Raw genomic sequence first — 25,780 nt, forward strand, 5'->3', positions numbered from 1 at the left:
GAATCTATACCATTCATCCTTGAGGTTAACTCCTTCGGGTGCATTGGCTTGAGTGTGTTGATTTTCTTCACTTGGCTGATGCTCACTAGCCTCACCAATGCCGGAGCCACTGCCTATTTCAATCCTAGGCAATGGTAGGCTTGGGTCATCAGCTGTGATGCGTGGATGACTTGTTTTGGATTTAGGGGAAGGTGGTGGAGTTGGTAGTCTAGATGCAAGAGGAAGGATTGAAAGGGGTTTGTCTTCAGAAGCAGGCAGCATTGGCTTTTCAAGCGATGATGGGTGCCCGTTAAGATCAACGCTTAGTTTAAGGGATTCAGGATCTGGCTGAGGTGGTGAAGACTTTTCTACTTGGGTGAAGGTATCGCCCTTTCTTCCACATCTGACACAATGGTTACTTTCCTTTTCTTTCGTTGTGAGGTTTTTGGGGTCATCTGGTTCTTGGGTTGTTGCTTTGTTTGTTGCTTTAGTTGTTCTCGGCTTGAGCTGGCAACTTTAGTAGGCGACGGGGGGAATTGCTCATGAAGTTACTTCTCACCGTCACATCTTCCTCTTCCTCAAACCATCCTTGCACTACACAGAGCTCGGTGATGAGTGATGGGAAGAATAACTGCCCCCTTGGCCTTGAGAAGAAAGACCAAATTTGGTTTGCAATCACGCGACCAATATTTATAGGGATCAACCACATGATGCAGAAAATGGCCATTACTCTTTCTCTTGAGACCAAATGATCATGCATTGTAGGGAGCGGTTTTCTTTTGATGAAGTATAACTATACGTTTGCTTCTGTTGTTAGATTGTGTGGCAACAACGTCTTGACCCCTTTGGCTGAGACACTCCATTTTGTCCCAATTAGTGTTACCACCTTTAGCGCTTCTTTTTGTTCCTTAGATGTTGGGTTTTTTATTATCCTATTTCCTTTAGCATCAGGAATGTCTTCCAAATTATACAAGTGATTGATTTTTTTGACACCGAATCCTATAGTTGCATCCCTAACACCTGCTCGGTAGCGCCCAGTATGAGGCTTTCCTTCATAGAATGCGGTCACCACATATGGTTTGACTGTTCTTGCCCCCTCGTAGAAGTCTCTCCATTCCAATGCGTCAATCGTGTTTGTAATGAAAGGCGACAGAGGCGTACTTTCTGGGAAGAAGCCTATCTCGATCAGAATAGGGGCCTCTTCTTGGGGGCTTTTTCTTCCTTCGTCGAGGGTACCTTGCCCTTGTCTTCCTTCCTAGTCACCGCTTTCTTTGGCACTTTTTATTTCTTTGAAGTGCTATTGACCGCGCCCTTCTTCTTTTCTTCCACCCCAGACTTCTCATCTTTTTTCTTTTTCCTCTCATATTCTTCCCTAAGCAGTCACTTTTCTTTCCTAATCTTTTGTAAGTTGCATTTGATGTGCTTAGCTTTTTCCTGTTTGGCTCTCTTTTCTTCATCACTTTCATCGTGCATTTCTTTTTCAAATTCCAACGTAGTGCACTCTACACTATCTGAAGATTTCTCATGTTGTGGATGCGATGGACTTCCCGTGTGTTCAAGCTCTTCATCGCGCATCTCATGATGGAACTCAGTTGCCACGATTAGGGATTCTCCTTCCTTCCTTATTTCTCCTAGTCCTTTCTTAACCCTCATAGCCTTCTTTTGGAACTCTTTTTTCATCGCCTCTGTAGAGGAGGCGGAGATACCACCATTGCTTTTTCTTCTTCCCTTCTTCATATTTTTCCTTGAGAGAGGCTTCTCTTCAACATCAATCAATTCAATGCCACTTTGTTTCCCCTTTTCTATCGCATGGCCAGACCCATTCGAAGATACTTCAGTACCACCCTTCTTACTACTTGGGTGATTTACTACTCTATCCAAGGACTCGAGTGGTTTTAGGTTTTTGAGAATGTCCTCATAGACTTCTTGTTCGTCCCGTCGCCTAGCTTTGCTTGTGGTAGAAGTAGGTGGCCGTAGGCGATCTTGTGGCGATAAGGACTACGATAGGGCAGAAGCTGATGGGATGAGTGTGGGATTTAATAAGAAAGGTGAAGCCATGGTGGGTGAAGTGTTGGGTTTTATGGAAGTCTAAATCCAATAAACTAAGACCCATGACTATTGTAGGAGTACTTGAACTTAATGTGGAGACATAAGAGTGAATCGGGTTCGAGTAAATAGTCAAAATAATCTATGGTACATGAATGAGGTTGGGTACCTTATTCTGGTAACACTATTAGATGCGGCCTACTCTGTAGTTGTTACAAAGAGTTGTAAAGTGCTACATACGATGTGATCTTAATTCGTACATGTTATGACATGAAGAGTGGGGGCGTCCTATGCAATGAGTTTGCATAAGATCAAGAACAAGAAATAAGTCACTCTTACTTTATAACACTGTTTACTATTTAAGACTGATTATTTTACCTAGATGACCTAGGTAACTTGATCTTAATTCTGAGCTAACTACAAACTTTTGTTTATTTAGGATTGCCCTTAGATTTGCATAGTTGAGGGTTGGCTCAATAGCCCCGGCTTAATAAGACTCCCATTTCAGGGGTAAGACCGGATAGATAGCTGGGGACATAGGGTGCAAGAAAGAGTTCACACCTACCTGATTTAGGGATAAGAGAAAAGTTGTTCTCTCAAGTACTGAATCCAGGTCTTGAACAAAGGGCCCCACCCTCTCACTGGGCTGAGAGAGTTTGGTTTGGTGATTGGATCACAAATCAGTTTTTCATTAGAGGATTAGTAGGGACTTGAGGAATAAGACGTAATCTCAGGGGTAAAACAAATATTTAACCCAGCCATTATTTACGAACAACCTGTGAAGGGTCGACTTGTTGATTATGGTTAAATCATGTGGACATAATATATCTATAGTGAGGGGAGTGCAATTATGGGTTTTAGTGGAGTGACCCATTAGTTAACGAATGAAGATTAATTTGGTCTAATGAGTTTAGCCAATTAATCTCGGATCATTGGAGCCCATGATTTGTAGGTCTGCGAGGTCCCCCTACTAGCTCGTAAGAGAATAGCTCTAGAATAACGTGATAAGTGTTGGGATTGGTGTTCTAATTCTCCCAGAGTCTCGTTGTTTTGTAAAGATACACATTGTTTGATGAATAAAATAAGTGTTAGTTAATTCTGGCATTTACTCATATCCAATAAACAAAGCTCCTTGGTTATCTTATGTGAACTTAAGCATGTATATGTGATATACAAGTGGATCGTACCTTAAGTGATAACCTAAATAGGTCTGTAGTATAAGGATTAAGGTGGGATACCTGATCCTGGTGACACTCGGATACGACTAGTTTTGTAGAGATTTGCAAGTGTTGTAAACTACTACAGATGGTAGATCTTGACCATTCATGTGGAGATGTGGAGCGGAGGTGTCTTATACAAAGTTTTTGTATAATACCTGGACCACGAGATGACCAGACTCTGTATATAACCCGTTGATACTAGAGACTTACATCTCACTTAAATGACTATAGGTGACACGACCTCAATCCTGAGTGTTTTGGGAACTCCTGCCTTTTAGGGCAGTTCTTTGATTTGTATGGGTGAGAGTGGCCAGATTGCCAACTCAACATGCCTACCTTTTTGGGGACTTGTCTGATCTAGGAGCTGGGAACTCAATCCACAATATGGAATTCACTTCTTTCCCGAAGCAGGGATAAGTAGAGAGATTGCTCCCTTAAGGGCTGATTCGGGGGCTTGAACATAGTGGGCAAAACCTCCCTTTAAAAGAGAAGACTCAGTCATAGTAGGACTATGACTTATGTTCATTAGAGAGATCAGTGGTACTTAAGGAGACAGATGTAACTATAGGGGCATAACGGTTATTGGCCCAATTATACTTACGATTGATCTGTGAAGGGTTGTCACACTACTGATTGGTTAAGATGGACACATAATATATCTGTAGTAAGAAGAGTTCAGCTGTCGGTCTTTAGTGGAGTGCCTGGCAGTTAACGGATGGTAGGTCCCGTGACTAAAGAGTTTAGTTAGTTATTCATGTACCGTTGGAGCTTCGAGCTAGAGGTCCATAAGGTCCCTTTGGTAGCTCAATGGATTCAGTTCTTGGTGTTAATTTGAAATGTTCAAATTGACAAGAGGTATTTTGATTATATATGATATAATCGGTATGATGTATAAAAAAAGAACTATGGTTTATATGTTTCATGAGATGAAATATTAAAACTATAGGTTATAAATGTATATGATAAGTTGGTTATCATTTATGCTTATAATAATATTAATTATTGGATAATTAATTCTTTTTCTTTTAAATAACCAAGGTAGTGGGTGGTTATTAGATCATGGTAACCGTGAGTTTAAAAAGGAAAATGGTTTTCCTATTTTAAAAAGAAGTTTTACAAACGCTAAAAAAAAAGTTTTGAGTTTTCTCTCTCGCGCAAAAGAAACTCATGAAGTCATCAAGTAAATTCGGATTTACTAAACGACAGCTGGGTGAGCTAAACGATCGTGCAGGTGCGAGCTAAACGATCGTGCAATATTTACTAAACGATTGCATAGTGTTGCTAGACGATCGCTGGCCCGAAGTAAACGATCGTATAGAGTCTGTAGGCGACAGACTGAGTTAAACGATAGACTAAACAATCGCATAGCTTTTGCTAGATGATCTCATAGCTTTATCTAAACGATTGGGCATCGACCTATATGATAGGTCTCCGCCATCTCCCACTTGCCCAGTCGTGTATGCAATCGTTGTTTCCTCCTTCGTCTGCCTCATGCTAAGTCCGAACAGAGTCCACCCTCTGGATTCTCACACCAAGAATACCAAGGTCGCCTTATTGGTATCAGACTCAACTCGACACCGTCGAGGTTTTCTGGAGACCGTTCGTGGTGTTGTTGAGGCCGTTTGTGATGCGGAAGAGTTCGTGACCAAGGAGATCATTGAGGATGAGTGCGAAGTGTTCGTGCGGTGTTGTGGTCGTGTAGATCGGGCGTTCGAGGCTGCTGTTGTTCGAGCGGCCATGCGCATCGGAGCGTGGAGACAGATCCTCATATGTGCGTAGAGTTTGATCTCTGTTCATTTGAGTTTATTCATGCTGTAGTTTCTCTGTATGAATTGTATAACCGTTTGTATTGAAGTCGACTGTAAATATATGTTCATTCATGATTGTAATTTGGAATAATCTTATTCTACTGCTCATGGAAATCTTGCTTCCGATTTCCTTTAATAAGTTAATTTGAAATATTCAAATTAGAATTTAGGGAATTAGTAATTGAGATATAATTATATGTTTATTTTAGAATTAAACAGAATAGGAGAATTTATATATTTAAATATGATTTAAATAGATAAAGATGGATATGTGTTAAAATTAATTTAATATTTGATATTAGATTAATTAATTATTTTTTTCATTTTAAAATCAAAATAGAAATCAAAATTTGATTTTTTGAGATAGAATTGAAAAAGGAAAAGAAAACAAAACACTTAAATCGAAAAAGAGGATTTTCCATTATCCATCTTTTGAAGTAGCTCACACATATTGCATCTTCTTGCCTTTGTCTTCTCCAAGCATGAGCTGCAACTCATGAAACTTTTCTCTTTGCATGTTGATCTGCAATATAATGAAGAGATTGGAGTGAAAATCGGGCATGCAATCCATAGAGAATTTTTGAGAAAATTCGGTTTGAAGAAAGGTTCTTCAACAAGGTTGCTACAGTGAGCATTTCTCCTTCTACCCTTGATTTAAGCTTGTTTTGAGTCCCAATACTCAATCTAGAGCACCAAGAGAATAGTGGAGAAGATCTTGAGGTGGTCTACAACAAGATTTGGAGAAGATTGCAGTTGGTGAAAGAGCTTTGAAGAAGTTCTAAAGAGGTATGTCTTAAAGATCATTTTTTCTGCAAAAGCATGCTTTATATTATACCAAAATTAGTGAATTTGAATGCTTAGATGATCCTTGCGCTTTCGTTATTGTTGATACAATCCTACATGGAGGTGCGTAGACTGGCGCAACGGTGCTAGTGAAGTAAGAATGAGAGAGGAAACGATGGGTCACCTCGTGATTCAAGGTAATCATAACGCTTCATGAAATAATGGTAATCTAATGGAATACCAGGCGACGCGTCTTTTCACCCACTTATAGTAAGATGAGCGTCTAGCTTTGGGCTTTGTCGTTGAGGTATTCTGTGCTAGACGATCGTGTACCTATGGGAGCTAAAGGATGCGTTAAATTTGCTATATGATAGCATTAAGTGATCGTTTAGCTTTGGCGTGGGAACTGAATGATATGTTGAATTTACTATATGATGGTACTATGCGATCGTTTAGCAACAATGCACGCTAAACGATGCGATGAACTGTTATGCGATACGGCTGAGCGATCGTTTAGATGCGGAGCTAAGCGATCATGTAGACGGAGAGCTAAATGATGCATTGAAGTTTCTATGCGATGGAACTAAACAATCGCTTACCCAAAATGTTGAACGACGCGATGATGTTCTATACGATGGAGCTAAGCGATTGTTTAGCTACGGTGGATACTAAATGATGACATGAAGTGCTAGACAATGGTGTTAAGCGATCGTTTAGTTCTATGTGATAGAACTAAGCGATAGCTATATGATAGCTAAGCGATGTGATGAAGAGCTATAAAACAGCCCTAAGCGATCACTTACCACGATCGTTTATCTTTGATAGGGAGTTAAACGATGTGTAGAGTTGCTATACGATAGCACTACGCGATTGTTTACCTTTATGCGGGAGCTAAGCGATGCGTCGAGTTGCTATGCGATAGCACTACGCGATGAACGCATTGTTTACCTTTTGCGCGCGCTGAACGATCAAGCATTTACTAAACGATCAAGCAAAATGCAAGACGATGGTCATCATTGCTAAACGATGAGACTTAACGAAATATTAAACATGTGCAAGCGATATCGATTCGACCAGTTCTCTTATGGTCTGGTCTGGTTCAGCTTCAAATGGTTCTTGGCTGGTCCAGTTCAGACGGTTCGGGTCCGGTTCAATCTACTTGAGTTTGTTTTAGAGCGGTTCAAGCAGTTTAGGAGCGGTTTGGAAGCTGTTTTGTAATAATTAGGTTTTGTTTGCTTGTTTTTTGCCAAAACTAAAACCATATCAGTCTGTGTTTAATTATTTATGAATTTGATGTATGTTATAATTAAATAAATCTTGTATGTCCATATAGTATGCCATTGAGATTTAAAATCCCACTATAGGAAGCATGTTACATGCATTGAAAATATGTTATAATTGTTATAATATATAGTATGCATGTTAGGGTTTCTCGTATTTAATATAAATGTTATATTAAATATTGAATGCCTCATGTATGTTAGGATGTTTAGCATGCCTAAATTTTTATAAATTGTTATAAAATTAGGTTAGATATTTAAAATCCATAAACAACAGTTGCATGCTCACGTAGGTTAACCACCTGTTTTAATTGTTAAAACTTATAAAACCTAGATTACAAACTCAACCTGTATATAATCTTGTCTAAGATTGGGGGTTCTTAAATTGACTGTTTACGGAACACCTCTTACCTGGGGATTATGGCCGAATTATTGAGCATTGGTAACCGATTTTATGAGCATATATGAGTGATGTGAGGTAATAAAATGGTTTATCACCTAGACATCGTAGGTTAAAATCCAATTATAAGAGTTATACTTGGATAAACCACATAAACTTAGGGTTGTTTTATTAGCGGAAAAGAACCTAAGTATAAATATACCCAAATAGAACACTTCAGTAGTAGTTTAATAACGCTTCATGAAATAATGGTGATCTAATGGAATACCAAGCGACGTGTCTTTTTATCGACCTACGGTAAGATGACGTATCGTCTCCTCACCTACGATGAGCTTTTAAGGGATGCATTGGGCTATGAATTTCCACTTATTGCCAAGCTCATTGTATCATTCATCACCTCAGAAACCTTAATTTCCCTTCCCCAAAAGTTGTTTAACTTTGGCTAGCAGTCATTGATCACAAAATAAGAAAGAATAAAAGTATAAACAAATGAGAAATTAATTAAAAAGAACAGGTAACAAAAGTATAAAAGGAAAAAAAGGATATGATGCGTCCCTGAAAAAGATATTGCTTATGGCGTAGAGACTCCTTGTATCACATTACTCGGGTTTTCCCAAGTCTATGGAGGTCTTTTTGCGATTGAAATCACCTCCATAGTAGGGCTTGATCCTTTGTCCGTTCACTTTGAATGTGTTGGTCCTGTATTCACTGATTAATTCTACCGTTCCATGTGGGTAGACTTCCTTGATAATGAAAGATTCTAACCAGTGTTATTTTAGCTTCCTTGGAAAAAACGTAGTCGAGAGTTAAGCAATAGTACTTTTTGGCCAATTTCAAAATCTTTCTTACGAATGTGTTGATCATGCCAACACTTTGTTCATTCCTTGTAGATTTTGGCATTCTCGTATGCCTATAGTCTCCATTCATCTAATTCCAACAGCTGGAGCTTCCACGCCTCCCCTGCAGCTTTCAAGTCAAAATTGAGTTTTTTTATAGCTCAAAATGCTTTGTGTTCAAGCTCTAATGGAAAATGGAAAGTTTTACAAAAAACTAGAGCGTATGGGGACATTCCTATAGGAGTTTTATATGCAGTATGATATGACCATAACGCTTCGTCCAGTCTTTGTGCCCAGTCTTTACGTGTTGGATTGACAACCTTCTCCAGTATTGTCTTAATTTCCCTGTTGGATATTTCAACTTGACCATTTGCCTGGGGATAGTAAGTTGTGGATATTTTTTCGTGAATGTTGTATTTTATTAGAAGCTTGCCAACAATACGATTGATGAAATGTGTGCCTTCATTGCTTATAATAGCACGCGTAGTGCCAAAGCGAGTAAAGATGTTTCTTTGTAAAAATTTTTAGATAGTGATCGCATCATTTGAAGCACATGAGATCGCTTCTACCCACTTCGATGCATAGTCAACAACTAACAAGATGTAGTGTTGGTCATTGGATGGCAGAAATGGCCCATAAAATTGATCCCCCAAACATCAAATAATTCCACTTTCAGAGTAACATTCATCAGCATTTCATTTTTCTTTGAAATGTTCCCAATGCGCTGGCACCTATCACACTTCAAGATATATTTGCATGCATCCTTGAATAAGGTAGACCAATAATATCCACTTTGCAGCACCTTTGTAGTTGTGCGTTGATTCCGAAATGCTCAGCATAGGGCGATTCATGGCATTGATAGAGGATGCATTGAAATGTTGTCTTGGGGATGCATTGCCAGAAAATTTGGTCAGGTCCTCTTTTATACAGTTTAGGCTCTTCCCAATAATAGAATTTGCTTTCATGCATGACCCTTTTCTTTTAGGAAATTTGTACAGTTAGTGTGGCTCTTAGGAGGGGATTTTACTTTATGATGGAGAAGGCACTCTTTCACTACTTCATTCGCTGGATCATGGCTGAAGAAAAGTTATTAGGCAGATTGCCTTTTTGATGATCGCTTTTGGAGAAGCAGATTTGAGTTCCCCCGTTATAAGCACACCGTTGTAGATGTCTCTATGGCCTAGTCTTTTTGTGGTTTACCCTGGTATTCTTTATTCTCAACCATTAAAGCCTCTTTTTCTTTTTCTTTTTTTCCCCCTTTAAATTTATTACTTTTTTTGGGAATCTGGGATCCGTTTTCTGTTTGGCCTTAACATATTTTCGTTCATTTAATGGTAGGCGGCTTTCCATTAAAAGAAAGGGGACAAAAAGAGATATTTCTTCTTACTGAACACAAACATTCCTACGCTAGCATTTCTGAATTGTTTTATATATTGTTTTTTAATTTAAAACAATTTCATTGATGGCATTTTTTTTGGGGTGTGGTTTTGCGCTCTGCAATGACAAATGATTGGAGCCCTTTACTATAATGATCACTTGTTTGCAAGTATTCTTTTTTGGTGACTTTTGCATTTTGTTTTGGCCTCTGTGTTTGGCCTTATTTCCTATAACCTGCAAGCGGTACTTTTAGGGAAAAGACAAATTCTTGCATCCTAGGAATAACACGTGCAAAAGGACATCATTATTAATAACAAATAAAGAGTATGTAGGAACTTTAGATGAATGCCTCATTAAGTGGCTACATGAAAACCTTTTTCCCTGGACAAGTTGAACTGTATTATATCCTAAAGCTCGGCATTATCAACAGGTTCTTCAGGAGAAAGGCATTCATATATGGGATGGCAACGCATCCAGAGATTACCTCGATAGGCAATTACTTATATACTTGAATTTTAAATAAGAAACTATAGAAATTTGAGTTTTTTGATATATAGTTTAAGCTATAATTCGTTTTCTTTTCCCTTTTTTTGTTTTTGTTTTTGGTAACCTTAGTATTGGTTTAAGAGAAAGGGAGGAAGGCGACTTGGGACCTGTGTATGGGTTCCAGTGGCGGCATTTTGGTGCTAGGTTCGTGTATTATTCTGATTATCTCTTTGAAGTTTGTTTCTATTTTATTGCAGGATTTGTGCTTTACTGCTTTCCACGTTTCTTTTACAGGTATACGGACATGCATGCTGACTACACTGGTCAAGGATTTGATCAGTTGCTAGATGTAATTAACAAGATAAAAAATAATCCTGATGACCGGAGGATCATTCTTTCTGCGTGGAATCCATCTGATCTCAAACTGATGGCACTTCCTCCTTGCCACATGTTTGCTCAGGTTGGACTCAAATGTGTGGTGTCTTATGTTCACAACTTATTTCCTTAACATTGTTTATTGATCGCTCTTTGCAGTTTTACGTTGCGAATGGGGAGTTATCATGTCAAATGTATCAGCGCTCTGCTGATATGGGCCTTGGCGTTCCATTTAATATTGCATCATATGCTCTTCTGACTTGCATGATTGCTCATGTCTGTGGTATGCTACTCCATATTGACCAGTAGTTTGTTTTCTACTATAGCGATGGCCTAGCATTTAACTTACAATTACCTAGTTGCATACTTGCATTGCAGTCAAACTTTCTCTTCTTTTTCTAAATTATGTTACAAAGAAGACGGTTTGGTTGGCCATTTTGCGAGCTTTCTTTTGGATGTTATGGGGCGAGCGCAATAAAAGTCTTTTTAGATACTCATTTTCAGTTTTAGAGAGCTTCATGGACTTGGTTCCGTTTTGTCCACCGCTTTATGTTGGTCCAAAACTAGGCACCCTTTTAAGAATTTTAGTCTTTCTTATTTAGTTTCCAATTGGAAATCTCTTTTGTAATCACCTTTAGGTGCTTTGGGGTCTCTCCTTATTTCATTTATTCAATGAAATGTTTCTTCTCTTAAAAAAATAAAAAACTTCTGCTGAGCAGGCTGTTTAATGATACGATTATTTCTATACACACCTCTTTGTGGTAGTCTCTCTGTTTTTCTCTTTCTGTTTGAGTGTTCTTTCCTGTAACTTCCATGTGGCAATCTAGTAAAGTTCTGAACTGGGATTTAAACATTCTGAACTATAGTAATGTGGTTTTCCTCCCCTACAGCTACACTTCTAGTTACATTAAAAAATTATTCTTCTAATGCGCAGGTCTTGCTCGAGGCGACTTCATACATGTGATTGGAGATGCTCATGTTTACCGTACTCATGTTAGGCCATTGCAGGAGCAGCTTCAGAAACTCCCCAAACCGTTCCCCGTAAGTAGGAAAACTATAATTACATGGTTCTTCCATGCTAGCGTTTACTAACCTGCTATTTTCAATATTACATCTTACCTTATTGTAGATTTTGAAGATAAATCCCGAGAAGAAGGATATCGATTCTTTTGTGTCAGATGATTTTGAACTAACAGGTTATGACCCTCATGAGAAGATAGCAATGAAAATGGCAGTATAGAACTTGATCTAACTGTCGAGCAAAGAAAGGAGACTCGGTTCCTTTTAACTCATAATCTCCAAATTTTGAGGCAAGTACAGTAAAATTACCATGAAAAATGTTCTTTGAGTTGTTTTGAACTTGATCATACGAGGTTGAATAATGTGTGTAAGAACGTGTAGTTGATGGTACTGAAGCGGTTTAGCGATATTTCAGGTACAAGCATCAGAGGCTTTGGTTGATATGGTCTGCAAATAAAAAGTGCTAATTGGATATACTTTATACTTTGTCATGTGTAGCGAGAATCCTTTAGTCCCTATTGTTGGTTCTAAAGTGATTTAGTTCGGTTTTGTATTTGCTATAGTTTTCTCTCATTGAAAAATGGAATGGTTTCACACACACAAATACCCCGGTCACTACTATTACAATACCGTGCTACGTACAAATATAATGTAATCTCGATCGATCTATCTCCAACTTCATCTGGTTTTGAAAGGATGGTGAATTTGATGGACTGTGTTGTGACTTGTGTATGCTTCCCATTTCTAGTTTTTGCTACTTTAAAATATATACGTCACCTGCCTTTGCTTGATTAAACATCTTGCATATTTCATGTTAGAGAAACAGTGGAGTCGGGAAACTTTTCCATGTTATGTTTACCGATTAAGTTGAAACCGAGTGATTTGATTTGAGTTCATATGGCAACATCGCTATGGAGGTTGGGAAAGGAGAATTTGGTCGAGTATTATGGAATCTTTATGAAGTTACAGTGGTATTGGATATTTTTTTGGCTAAGAGAATATGAGTTGATGGAAATGGAGTGTAAAACCGTGTCTTGAAAGTGGTATGCGAATCCTATGATCCAAAAGAATGCAGAAATTGTAGTGGCATCTGAGTCCCTTCTTAATTGGGGTTCTTGTTTGGAGACAGGAATTGGAATTGGATGCCTCTATTCCAAGGACTGGTTGTCTTGAATTGAATATTGTAGATGAGAGAGCATAAGATTGTGAGTGTGTAGGATGGAATTATTATTGTTATTATTATTCTGCAACTTCCCTTTCCCTTTATCCAATTAACAGCTCATTTGAACAAATTCCCCTTCCATTATTGCCATTGTCTTTCACATTCAATGAAAACTTGAAGCCTCTCTTCTAAGCTCTTATCCAAAATATCTCATTCCTCTGATTTTAATTCTCCTTGCCATACCGATTAAGTCATAAACATCGTTTTTGGTTGAGATAGAAGATTTGAATCTCTTACCTGGTGTTTACAATTCAATTTGGTAGCTAAATCAAACCGAATGATAAATTTTCTCTTTGGATGTATATCAAATTGAACTAAATTGTTTGTTTGGTTCGGTTCAGTTTTATACATAATATAGGTTCGATTTGGTTAGATTTTTGGGTTTCTATATAATATAAATGGTTTGGTTCATCAAATCTAACTGAAAAAATTCAGTTTCCTTTTAATTTTAAATCAAACTATATCAATGCTTTAGTAAAAACTGAATCTTCAGTTTGTTTCGGTTTGGTTAGTTTTATTGTCCACTCCTACTTATACTAGTTGAGTCATCTTTATGTTGCCTTATATTTTAACTATTTAAAATGATTTTATCAATTTCTTATATATTTGATTGTACATCAATAAAAGAAGAGAGTTGTCATAAATAAATACATACCATGAACCATGGATATTTTTGGCCCATAGTCTGCAATCTTAAGACAAAATTTCCAAATTCGTCTCCTAAAACTATGGATTTGACTACTAAAACTTGAAAGGAACAATGACATGTGAAAAGTATACTAAATATATTCTCTTTTCATTATAAATTTTATTTTGAGGATTCCCAAATCTGATTAGAATTTGATTCAAACCTATTTAGTGGAGGATTATACATGTTATATATGTGTCATGCATGCTTTAATTTATTTAGTGTTATTTCAATTTCCTAAGTACAAAAGAGATGCTCTAGCTAATCAATATAGCACCTTCATTAAGGGGCATCAATAACAAACAATGTGTAACAACCAAATAATTTGATAGTTGTTATAGTTCGTAGACGTACCTCTTAACTAACATAAGCATAGCTAAATTGATATGAAACGTGTATCATCGACCAAGAGGTTTGAGGTTCAAAATTTTCATCCTGCATATTGTTGAACTCAAAATAATAATAATAACAGTAATAAATAAAGACATCCTCTTTTGATCGTTAAAATTTTAATTCATGCTTGAGTCGTAAAGGAGGGAAAAACAACAAAGAGAAACGCCATCAAATATTGATAGCGAGTTTGTATTCTATATATAAGTTTTTAAATGGAGGTTTAGATGGAAACAATCTACTAAGTTGTCTACCTATAGTATAGGGTTTAGGGTTTAGGTAACAAAACTAAAGAGAAGTAGAAAACCTAATTGGTCAATACAAGTTTGAAGTACATTAGAAGATCATGATATCTCCATGAGGAATACATTAGTTTTTCGTTTAGTTGTTTTTTTTTTCTATTTTTTAAATTTATTGTAAAGTTAGGTCTTTTTTGTAACCATTTCGATTTTTGTTTTTTTTATTTTTTAAATATAAATTTTCTCCACAATTTTTTAAAATGGTTTTCATCCCGTTTGAAGTCGTAGTCAAATTGCTATATATATATATATATATATATATTTAAAAATATATTTTTTATAATTTTAAAATTCACTTGGATTTTAAAAACATGGTTGGAAAATGGTGGTTATGAACGCAATATTAAAAAAAAAAAATAATTATCAAACGGGGTTCTAGTATTATTGATGCACAATAATATTAATAATATGAACAAATTAGTATATTTGTGGATTGAGATTGGAAAAAAAGTTATGGATAAACCGTGGATATGTTAGGAGTGATAAGGACAATGGAACCTCCATAATGGTATGATATTGTCCACTTTAGGCATAAATTCTCACGACTTTGCTTTTGGAACTACCAAAAAGGTTTTATATTAATGGAGATAATTGTCCACCCTTATGTGCCCGTGATCATTCTCTTCTCTAACCAATATGAAACTTTGTTTGTACTTCTAACTGGAAGATGTTGGTTTTTTTGTATGAAACAAAATAGAAAAACTTAAGGACAAATGGGAATAAAAAATAAGGGCATAATCTGCTTAAGGAGGATGGTCTTTAAGCCAAATTGTCGAAAATTCAAAACATCAAGCATGGATAATTAACTCATGAGTAATAGAAATACTCCCATGGTTAGCTCAAAGGAAGTCAAGAATAGAACCACAATGATGAAAATCACAAATAAAGTCAAGGAAAGCTTAAACCTCAACGACGAATTTGGTTTTTCCAGCCAAAAGCTTCCATAGAATTAGGGAATCAGTTTCATTTCCAAAACAGGGAAATATTAGCCTGCAGCTCTAGAGAGGCCATTAAACATGGATATGACCACAACAAGCTCAATATCACCATAATTAAGTGTCTTCCCATAGCAAACATGACATCACCATTCGATACATGAATAATGACTCCTATACTAACATCTCCATTTAGGAAAGCCACATTAGAATTCATCTTTAATGAGCCACGAGGTGGTGCCGACCAACTAGAGGCTTCCTCAATCATCGAGGGAGGACTAGGCAACTAGGTTAAGGCTTGCTCAACTTGACGATCCATTGATTCCTCCATGCTCACTGGCCACTAGATGGGATGATAATTAGGCGAGATTTGGTCATAAAAAATCAGAAGATTGCACTTATGCCAAATGATATAAAGAATGAGCAAGAAGATCTGATATCCAATGGATTCAAAATATCAGACTCTAAGAAAAAAAACAACATTAGAGTAGTACATGTAAAAAAAATAAATACTGAGATTAGAGAGACCAAATTTATTTAATTCCCTTGCTGAGAGTATGGATCCAAGATTCAGAAGCATATGAGTATAAAGGATAATCCCCACAAGCAATGATAGAATGACTAGTCAAATCAGAACATGGTGGAAGAGAGTTGAGGCAAGCACGACACAAAAAGAATTTCGTCTTTTGTGGGATTGAAAGTGCCCACATTGATCTTAAAAAATTTTCCAGGTAAAGACTTACCACGATCAAAGCAGAGTCAACTTCTACCCATCTTTGACGAATCAAAAACTCTTTTTTATTTAATGCAAAAAAAAAAAAAAAATCATATGTGCGAGGAGGAAAACAAAAGAAATACTCTTGATGAGTTTAATATCTTTATATCTTCCAGACATAATAACTCATCAATCAGAGCCTGATTCCATTGCACATCATAGATAAGACTATCCGTTGATGACACAATTAGAGACCATGATAAAGAAAGAAGTTTCTTGAAGGTAGTTTCACAAGGAAACCACTGATCAATAGATATCGATCGATCGACCATCCCCAATCTTCCAACAACCACCTGTGAGAGCAAACGCTCATAACCCCATTAAATACTTCATCAAGTATAGAAAGAGCGATATCCCACGACAACATGAATAAAAGATATACTTACTCTTTAATGTTCACAATAGAATGCTCTCTTTCCAGGATGCATTAAGTATGTTTAGCATACAGAAGTTGAATGAAAAGTTGGATAGCATGAAAACCAAATCATATTTTCTTCATAATACTGCCTAGAAATGCCACTCAACCCTATGATATGCGTTGCTCATATCACTTTGGAGGGATGCATTTGCTTGTTGAGAGCACGTTTTGACTTCCTCATCATCGAACAATTTGTCCAAGAGATGATTTATTACAGGGGTCACCACTTGGGCCGTGACTTACAATTTTGTTAACAGCTTGAAAATTTAGGGTAGATGATTTAAAAAGATAGAAGTAATAGTCGAGAAAAGATTAGTAATATCTTCCCTCATTTCGATTTTAGTCTGCGAGGAAAGAGAATGTATTCTTTTTCCTTTATTAGGTAGTCCGTGGATGGAACCCACTTTGTGTTTTTATCTTCTCATTTGGACAACTCTTCCTTAGAATGTTTGTATTGATAGACCCAAACAATATAACAATAATCCACTAGGATTTACTCCAAAGACAAACAACCAAATAATTAATCTCCAAAACACCATAAATAAATCACCAAATAATCAACCAGCAATCAACCAACAATGGACAACAATAAACTACTAAAATATGGAAAACTAAAAATAAAGAGCACACACGAATTATACGTGGAATCTTCTTCAATGTGAAGAGTAAAAACTATGGGACTTGCGAGGAGTCCACCCTTGTCAACTTCTCTTATTATAATTAAATTGAGGGAAAAAGAACCCAAATCAGTCATATAAAGGTTCACTATCCACCAATACTTTCATACATAAAAGATGAACACTTAGAAATAAAAAGAATGAAAATCACCCAGTTTTTTAGATTTTGTTCACCAACGATAAACAATGATACAACCGTTCATTATTCTAAAAAAAACCAAAAATTTGGGAGACGTTCATATTTGAACTCAATCTAATGTTTTTGTTTTTAGTCCCCTTTTGAATAACCCCACTGTGGTTTAGGAGTGTCCAAATTGATGTAGATTTGAAGGAAGCGACCCCAGGACTAGAGATGTATACGAGGCGGTGCGGGGCTGGGGATGTCATTCCCCATCCCTGTCCCCGCTCACCATTTCATTCCCCATCCCGTGAAATTCTCCATGGGAATCGGGGTGGAGATTCCTCGCGGGAAATTTTTTCCTGTTACTTTTTTTATAAAAAAATAATTAATTTAGATCACTAATGTGAACAAATTTTAATTAAATAATTAACTTTATAACTAAATTTTTTATTATTAAATTGTTTATTATGGTTAATTTTATATGACTATTTGAATTTAAAGATAAATTAATCAAATTTTGGCCTAAAAAGCTAATTAATTTTTTTAGTAGAAAGAAATAAATGTAAATCAAATTATTTACATATATAATATAAATTTAAATATTTCAATTTAAACATATTTATTATCTTTCTCTATAAATAATCAAATTTGAAATTTAAAAGTGGTATTTATATAATAATAATAATAACATAACATTAGATAACTATACTAAATAAATATGTAGAAACTAATCGGAGCGGGGATGGGGAATGCATTCCCCATCCCTATCCTTCACGGGAATTTTTTCCTCCACTCCCTCCCCCATTCCCCACCCTGTTCGGGGCCCCACGGGGCCCGGTTCCCGTGGGAAAATTGGACATCTCTACCCATAACTCATCCTCTCGATGTTGTCTCAATCCAAAAACCATTGGCTAGCTAACAAACGAAGTCTTTGACCTCGTTTAGTAATCATTTGATTTTTTTTGTTTTTGTTTTAAAAATTAAGTCTATTTCATCCATATTTCTGATAATGATTTGCATCTTTTTAAGTACAATGGTTGAATTATTAGCCAAATTCCAAAAACAAAAACAAATCTTGGAAAACTATTTTTTTAGTTCTCAAAATTTGACTTGATTTTTTAAACAATTGGTAAAAAATAGATAACAAATCAAGAAATTTGAAGGTAAAAATAGTGTTCATAAGTTCAATTTTAAAAAACAAAAACAAAAAAACAACCATGGTTGCCAAATGAGGCCTTAGTTTCTAAAAATTGAGTCTATAAACACCCATTCACTTCTAAATTCCTTGCTTTATTGTCTAATTTTTACTAATCTTTTCGAAAATCAAACCAAGTTTTCAAAACTAAAAGAAAATGTTTTTCAAAACTTGTTTTTGTTTTTAAAAACGGTCTAAAAAATCAACTCTTTTATTAAAGGAAGATGAAAACTATAGTAAGAAATTAATTCAAGAAAATATATTTAATTTCTAAAAAGCCAGATTTTCAACTCTTTAAAAATAATTAGTCTTATCCAAACACAAAAATAGGGATATGAGACAATAATATCTTGCGAAAAAAGTGAAAAGCTTAAACAACACATTTTAAAAGTTGAGTTGACATGGGAATATATAATAGTATAAATGTAACTACTAACATTAGATTAATATCACAAGAATTTATGTGGAATAATTATGACAGCTAAAGCTATCACTAGGCTTTTGAAAATTTGAAAATGATCCAAATATTTTAATTATCATAATAGTGGAACATAATTAATAATAAATCACAAATAGTTTTCTTTATTTTCTTTTTCAAAAAAAAGTAAAATACTCGTGTAATTCAATTATAATGTAGGGTAGAAACATTAAACTTCTAACTTCGAAATCAATAATGTACTAGCTTAATATTAGTTGAACTATGCTTCTCTTGACGATTACATTATTTATATTAAATTTTACCATTATGTACCACAAAAATTTAGTACATATAATTTTTAGACGATCATATAATTAATTTTGTTAAAATTAACTAAATATATCATTGATCAGATCTTACTATTATTGTTCAATAGGAGTGAAGGATTTGAAACTCTATTGTTGAGAAGGCTAGCAACGTCATAACTAATTAAGCTATTATCATATCAACTGATATACGATTTCTACTCCAATCAAATTAGCAATTTTGTTAATTAAAAATTAACTTAGATAAAGTTATATTTGCAAATTAGAAAATACAAAGACATAATTTATACAACTAGATACAAAATACTCTATAGTTTATTAAAATTGATTAAGAAATTATATTATATCCAACAATAGTCTACTTTATCTATTCTCTTCAACAAACTCTATTCAAGTTTTCCTTCACTTTATTCTTCAAATATAAACTTATAATGAATGATGAATGTCTTCTCCTATAAGGAACAAATACTCGCTTAACTCTTCCATGTAAAAAAAAAAAAGAAGGTAAATTACAAAAAGAAAAAAAATCCATAAAGTTTAATTATTATATATTTTTATTATTTTAAAAATTTCAATATTATCCGTGACTTTTTGTAACTATTTTAAAACTACCCGTGGAGTAAAAATCCATAAAAAATTTGAATAGAAAATAACTAGGACCTAGAGTGACTTGTTGGGACGATCTGGTGTCATCGAGTTCTAATTTTTGAAACACCATCCTAGGTATCAATATTTGTTCAACCCTATGAAACATTTTAAAATTTCTATGAAACGTTAAATATAATTGTTGAGGGTTGCACAAGGTCCAAAGCCCAAGAGAAATCAAGGACATCATGAGGAAACACGTGTCCCAAAAGAGGAAAAAAGTCAAATCTTTGAGTTTCAGGTTGACTAGTCAAGCTGGTGAATTTAGACCAATTGAAAGATAACTGAGTCATGCTCGGCTTGGTACCATGCAACCTTGAGTGCTACAACTATCCCGACATGTGCGTATTAAAAGGAAGGACATTATAAATAATTAACCCGGTTTAGATAACCCTAAAGGGAAAGAGTAGATAACCTCCCAATGAGTGTCCTGACTTTGTTTTTGTGTGCTTAGTTGAATTATATGCACTCCCTAACTGTGGTGGACTTAACACCACATCGATGCGAGGAATTCTCATGCATTTAGAAAGTGAGACTAGACTAGGAGAAGCTAGTCAACAAACAAACATGCGGAACAATGATGAACACGTACGAACTTTCCACACCAACGATAATATTGCAACTTTACATGATTATAATAAAAATAATATCTCAATTGTTTTGAAACTTGAACCTCAACCTCGAGGTTGTATTGAGGGAAAGTTACTTTTATATGGTTAAACAAATTGAAGCCTAACTAAAAGTGTGACAGTTTAAAAGAGGTTAAAAAGTTTACAAAGGACTGTGAGGTTATTTGAGTTTTATAATTTTCATTCAAATACGTAAAATGAAAATTAAAAAAGAAAAAGAAAAGAAAGCTGTATAAAAAGAAAATATACAGAACTTATTACGACTTTTTCGAATTTCCCGTTTTCTTCTTCTTCTTTTCAATTCAGTCCGTAGCCCTAATCACTTGCAGGATTTACGAGATCGTGAAAGCTTTGATTTACATGTCCTTAATTCCTAAAACCCACAGAATTCTTCCTCCCTTCGCAACCTCTGCTGCCGCGCTATGAACGCCTCCACCGTCTGCCGGAACTCCTCGTTGCTCATTCCATCTTCCGGATACGAGCTATTTCTTCTGTCTTCCCTCAATCCGACGATTTTCTTGAATTTCTCCGTCTCCGATCGTCGCAATTCACGATCCAGATTCTCTCGCTGTACGACCTCCATTTTCTCCGATTTACTCCTTTGATAACGCTTAATTTCTTGAGGATTGACGATTTTCTTGACAGATATCGAGGAATCACCGCGGCTGTCATCGATCTGTTTGATCCGATACTCGATCTCAGCGCGTCGAGTTTTCTGATTCTTCTCGCTGTTTTGGATGAACTCCTCGTAAAGATCGGCAACCGAATTCTTCTTGCTCGGATCCTTAGCAGAGAACTGTCCAGATTTAGCGAAAAGAGTGATGACTATTGCGTTTCCGATCAGAAACACGAAGCGAGGACTGATCAATGTCACCGACAAGTAGCGGAAGTACTCGCTGGAGTTCTTGAAGGCGGTCGGCAAATGGCTGGAAAATCTCGAGATCACGACGAGAATCAAACATAACTCGATGAATCGAAACAGGTTAGCGATCTTTCTGAGCTGTCGATACTTGAGAATCGCGTTCGCTTTCTCCGCTCTTATGTCGTAGAAATTGACGGACTCCATTTCCAGAAAGAACACAAAAATCAATTAAGCGAAAATCACAGCAGAATTTACAAAGACGATCTTATAAAATTCAAAACAATGTGTCACTGGTAAACAAACTCCTTCTGCATCAAATTCTTCGATCCAACCGTGAAGATCATCTCCGGTGGAAGAAAATTCGACGGTGCTGCTAAGAAATTCCTGATCGGAACCATGGAAACAGAGAGAAAATCAACAACAAAAACAGAGTAAACTCCACTTTTTTTTTTTTTTTTTTTTTTTTTTTTGAATTTTATTTTTTCAAGTGAGAGTGTTAGTTTTATTGTTTTGCATACTTTTAGTGTGATAGGTATTTATAGTTACATTAAATTGAAGCTTTGAAACTTTTTCTTTTTTCTTTTTAATTAATATATTCCATTTACTTTATATCTTTAAAAATTTTGCAATTTGAAGCCTTTTTGTCTACACGACCATTTTAAAATTATTAGTTGAAAATTATTAATGGGATAGAATATTGGAAAATTATTTTAAATGACCACATTTTTAAAAGTATTTACAAATAATAGTAAAATATTATTGTTTATTTGGGATAAACTACTTATTGGTTCTATCATATATATAAATAAGTCTATCGCGATCTATTATAAATAGACAATAAAACTTTTATATTTTCAAATATTTTGGTTCATTTTCTATATTTAAAAATAATCTTAAAATATGGCCATAGCTTTAAAGGTTGGTAACATAGTCCTTGGAAATAATTTTTTTTTTTTTTTGGAAAAAAGGAGAATTTTTTTTAACAATTACCACAACATGGTATTAGGATAATACTTTTCCTTTTATTTTCTATTCCAAAAGTACTGATTTTTAACGACCATAAAGGTAAAATAGAATATTAATTCATTCTACTATTGGATTTGTATACTAGTGTGATTCTCAAAATGTTTACCGTTATAAGATGGCTTAAAGTTTATGAGATGAAGATTGAGTATATCTAAGATGAAAAAGTTTTTGGGATTGTTGTAGTTTAAAATTGTTAGCAGCTATGCTTTTAAAATCAATTGTAACAAAAAATAAAATAGTGTCTGGTAAATTTTAATTAAAAATTAGAAAAAAATTAGTTGGTATATTTGGTTAATTAATACTAAATTAGTGTAGTTTAGTTAGATGAGTCAAAATAGCTTATTATTTCAATTATTATTATATTGATATAATTTAAAATTTATTATAATATTCTTATTTAAAATATTATATGACATGAATTTGGATTAATTTTGTTTAATCTAGATTATTCAATAAAAGTTTAAGAAAAATAATTGTTGTAAAAAATTGAAAATAAATGTGAAAAGATATATTAATATGAAATGATATTATTGTAATATATTTATTTAAATGGTTAAGAGGATAATATATTTTTGAGAAAACTAGATATAAAAGGTTTTGTACTTTAGTTAAGTGATTCTGAAAAATTGGTTAAGATTTCCCCCTAATCACTTTATACTATTGTAAATACAATCCCAAATGGAACTTTAATCTTGATTGAGTTCAAAATACATAACAACTCCTATCACACCATCAGTCGGCATTTGAAATCAACCTGACGTAATGATTTTAATTATTTAACGAGCCACTGATCTAAAATGCTTATGTTGGCATAACCACTTCGACTTAACACTAAGTTAAAACACTGAATAGTTAAAATGAGCATAACTTAACTGATGTCAAGTATGAACTTAACTGATGCCAAGTATGTACTACCGACCTCGAGAGGGTCAAACCTCTAATATTTTGATGTGTATTAACAAAATTTTCAAGTATTATTTAAAAGTAATTTATTTAATTGCTGAGTAGAGAGACAAATATTAGTGGGAAAAATGCCAAGTGGACAATGGGTGAAGAAGCACTTGGAGAAAATTGGAATCCAAATGGAGATGCCACATCGACTTTCTTACTCACTAAGAAAATACCACGTGGCACTTTTTTTTCAATCAATTATTTTGTAAATTTCTTTTTCCCTTTTATTAGCCTTTTAACGGCCATTGAATTTACTTTTATATCCCGTCAGTCACTACCAGTACTACGGCGACAACTTTGTCTCCATTGATTGTGGATGCCACGTGTCAGCTTATCACCTCTCTATTACTTCTTCGTAAGATACAAAATTAATATCTTGTGTAATTACTTTTAATATTATTACCAAAGATGAGCATAATCGATAATTGACATGTATTATTGTTCTTAAGAATAGAGGTGACTTATAATAGACTTATCTCTATTGAAGTTTGTAATGATATATTTATAAGAGGGTTGGCCCAAGATTTTTGTTACTACTTGAATCTAGGTTAAGGAGTTGAATTTGGATGACCTAAAAATTCTTCTGATCAGAGGCATCCGTTTTGCATGTTACAACTATAATTAGGCTTATCTCAATCTCACCTTGGTCGAGGCCAATGCTATCTATATCTAGTTTGGGCCTTTCGCCTAAATCTTTGTTTCCTTAAGCCCAATTGTCATGTAAAGGTTAGACTTTTTTCTATCCAAATTTTGGCATTAATTTTGAATTAATTATAGGTTTAAATTCCATTTTCGTCCTTCAACTATATATTTTGGTCTTTGAACTTTTGAAAAGTCTATTTTAGTCCCAATTTTTAAAATTTGTCTATTATATTTCTTACTATATAATATATTAAAAATTTAATGAATTGGTGATGTGGCCAAGCATCCATAATTTGAAGGATTGTGTTTCTGTTGAGGATGAAGATGAGGACGTAGATAATTTCTCAACTTTATAGCAAAGAATTAGAGGCAAAAGATGCAGTTGAATCCATGACAACAATGAGAGCAAGGAGCAGTAGTGAGACGACTTAAATATTACTGAATTACCTATATAAAATGTTGAGGATCCCAAAATTGTCAAGAAACATTGTCTTTCTTGTGGGGGCCATTTTAAGAGACAAGTTGAGGATCCCACATTGCAAAAATCAAGAGAACTCATATTCTTAATAAGATAGATGAGCTACTCCTCTCACTATCAATATGTTTTGAGATAGAACTCCATGTTATCTAATATAAAGTATAATTGCTTATTTGGCAGCTAGATAACTAATCTGTTAAGTTTTTAGTGATTATTGACAATAGAGACTAAAATGGACATGTTTTAAAAGTTTAGAAATTAAAGCTGACTTTTTGAAAGTTTGAAAACCAAATTAGAACAAAATTCATAGATCATGAGTTTTTTAAAATAAAAAAAAACATTTTTCAGAAAAATATTACTTTATACAATTAAAAAAATGAAGTTGTCCAACCAAAATTTCACAGTTAGATTCTAAATGGATATTATTTGTTAAATTTGTTTTGTTTATTTTCTTCTTCTTTGTATTAGCTAAACTAATCACATGAAACCATAAAATTAAGAGCAACCTAAAGATTAATTTTAAATTACTTTTTCCAAACCCTTTAAAAGCTCAAATTAAAATATAAATTAAAAGTAAAGAAAAAGCCTTAACATTTTTTTCCCGAGTGGTGAGCATTTTTTCAGAAATACTGATCACTATAGAAGTTGACATGCTTTATTTGGTATACACAAATAATTTATTTTATCTTAAGCTTCTCATTTCAAAACTCTTTAAAAGTAAAATCTTATTCAAACACACAAACCTATATAAATGCTTTATATCTTTTCTTTTTCTTTATCACCTTTTTAATATTATATGATATTATGGGTTATTATTATTATTATTATTTTTATAGAAAACCATTATTGACACTACAAGAAAACACCCATTTTTCGATATTCAGAATGGTTAGAAAATGGTTAAAAAGGCATCAGAGATCAACTCCCGATGACTAAATAGGTTTTGGGAGTTTGGTCGAGATATACTCGTTGGGAGATCATCTCCCGATGTGCGTATACACACCGTCGGGAATTAGGATAACTCCTGACGCCTCATGTACAACGTCAGGAGTTTATTTACTCCTGACGGATGTATACATCTGTTAGGAGTTCTTTGATGTCCCTGCGATGTTACTATTGACGGGAGATAATAGAACTCCCGATGTCCTCGTTGGGAAATAGTGCACTATCCAAGCTATTTTTTGTTTTTTTTTTTTCTTTTTTAAATTTTGATTTGAACAACCTAAAATATTAAAAACATTATTAAGCAAATCAAACGCATAAAGAACAAAACGTATTCACATATAAATAAACAAAAACAAAAACAAAGTTGATAGTATTCTTTATTACACAAAAGAGAGAAAAGTTGGCAAAGATGGTCTACAAAACAAACATGTCTTGATGAATGCATAGAAGAAGGTGTGATGATATTTCCAAACGGCATCTCCAACAACATCTCCAAACAACATCTCCAAAATAGTAGTTTACCTACAA

At 34.6% G+C, this 25,780-nt stretch overlaps 2 protein-coding genes across 2 annotated transcripts; one reads left to right on the forward strand and one right to left on the reverse strand.

Annotated features, from left to right (window-relative positions):
* The first annotated feature begins 10,080 nt into the window (after positions 1 to 10,080).
* Positions 10,081 to 12,336, forward strand: LOC120088401 (bifunctional dihydrofolate reductase-thymidylate synthase 2-like). Its single transcript, XM_090309522.1, has 7 exons — positions 10,081 to 10,221; positions 10,345 to 10,419; positions 10,510 to 10,675; positions 10,750 to 10,873; positions 11,525 to 11,631; positions 11,720 to 11,900; positions 12,026 to 12,336. The coding sequence occupies exons 3-6, from the start codon at positions 10,520 to 10,522 to the stop codon at positions 11,828 to 11,830; spliced, it is 498 nt and encodes a 165-aa protein (XP_090165648.1). The 5' UTR covers positions 10,081 to 10,221; positions 10,345 to 10,419; positions 10,510 to 10,519; the 3' UTR covers positions 11,831 to 11,900; positions 12,026 to 12,336.
* Positions 12,337 to 20,503: 8,167 nt separating this feature from the next.
* LOC120087694 (uncharacterized) lies at positions 20,504 to 21,825 on the reverse strand. The gene has a single exon (XM_039044555.2). It carries the CDS (start codon positions 21,412 to 21,414, stop codon positions 20,722 to 20,724), a length of 693 nt encoding a protein of 230 aa, XP_038900483.1. The 5' UTR covers positions 21,415 to 21,825; the 3' UTR covers positions 20,504 to 20,721.
* Positions 21,826 to 25,780: the final 3,955 nt, after the last annotated feature.

Source organism: Benincasa hispida, unplaced genomic scaffold, assembly GCF_027475165.1.
Source record: "Benincasa hispida cultivar pf3 unplaced genomic scaffold, pf3_genome.v1.1 HicScf1848, whole genome shotgun sequence".
NCBI classification, from domain to species: domain Eukaryota; kingdom Viridiplantae; phylum Streptophyta; class Magnoliopsida; order Cucurbitales; family Cucurbitaceae; genus Benincasa; species Benincasa hispida.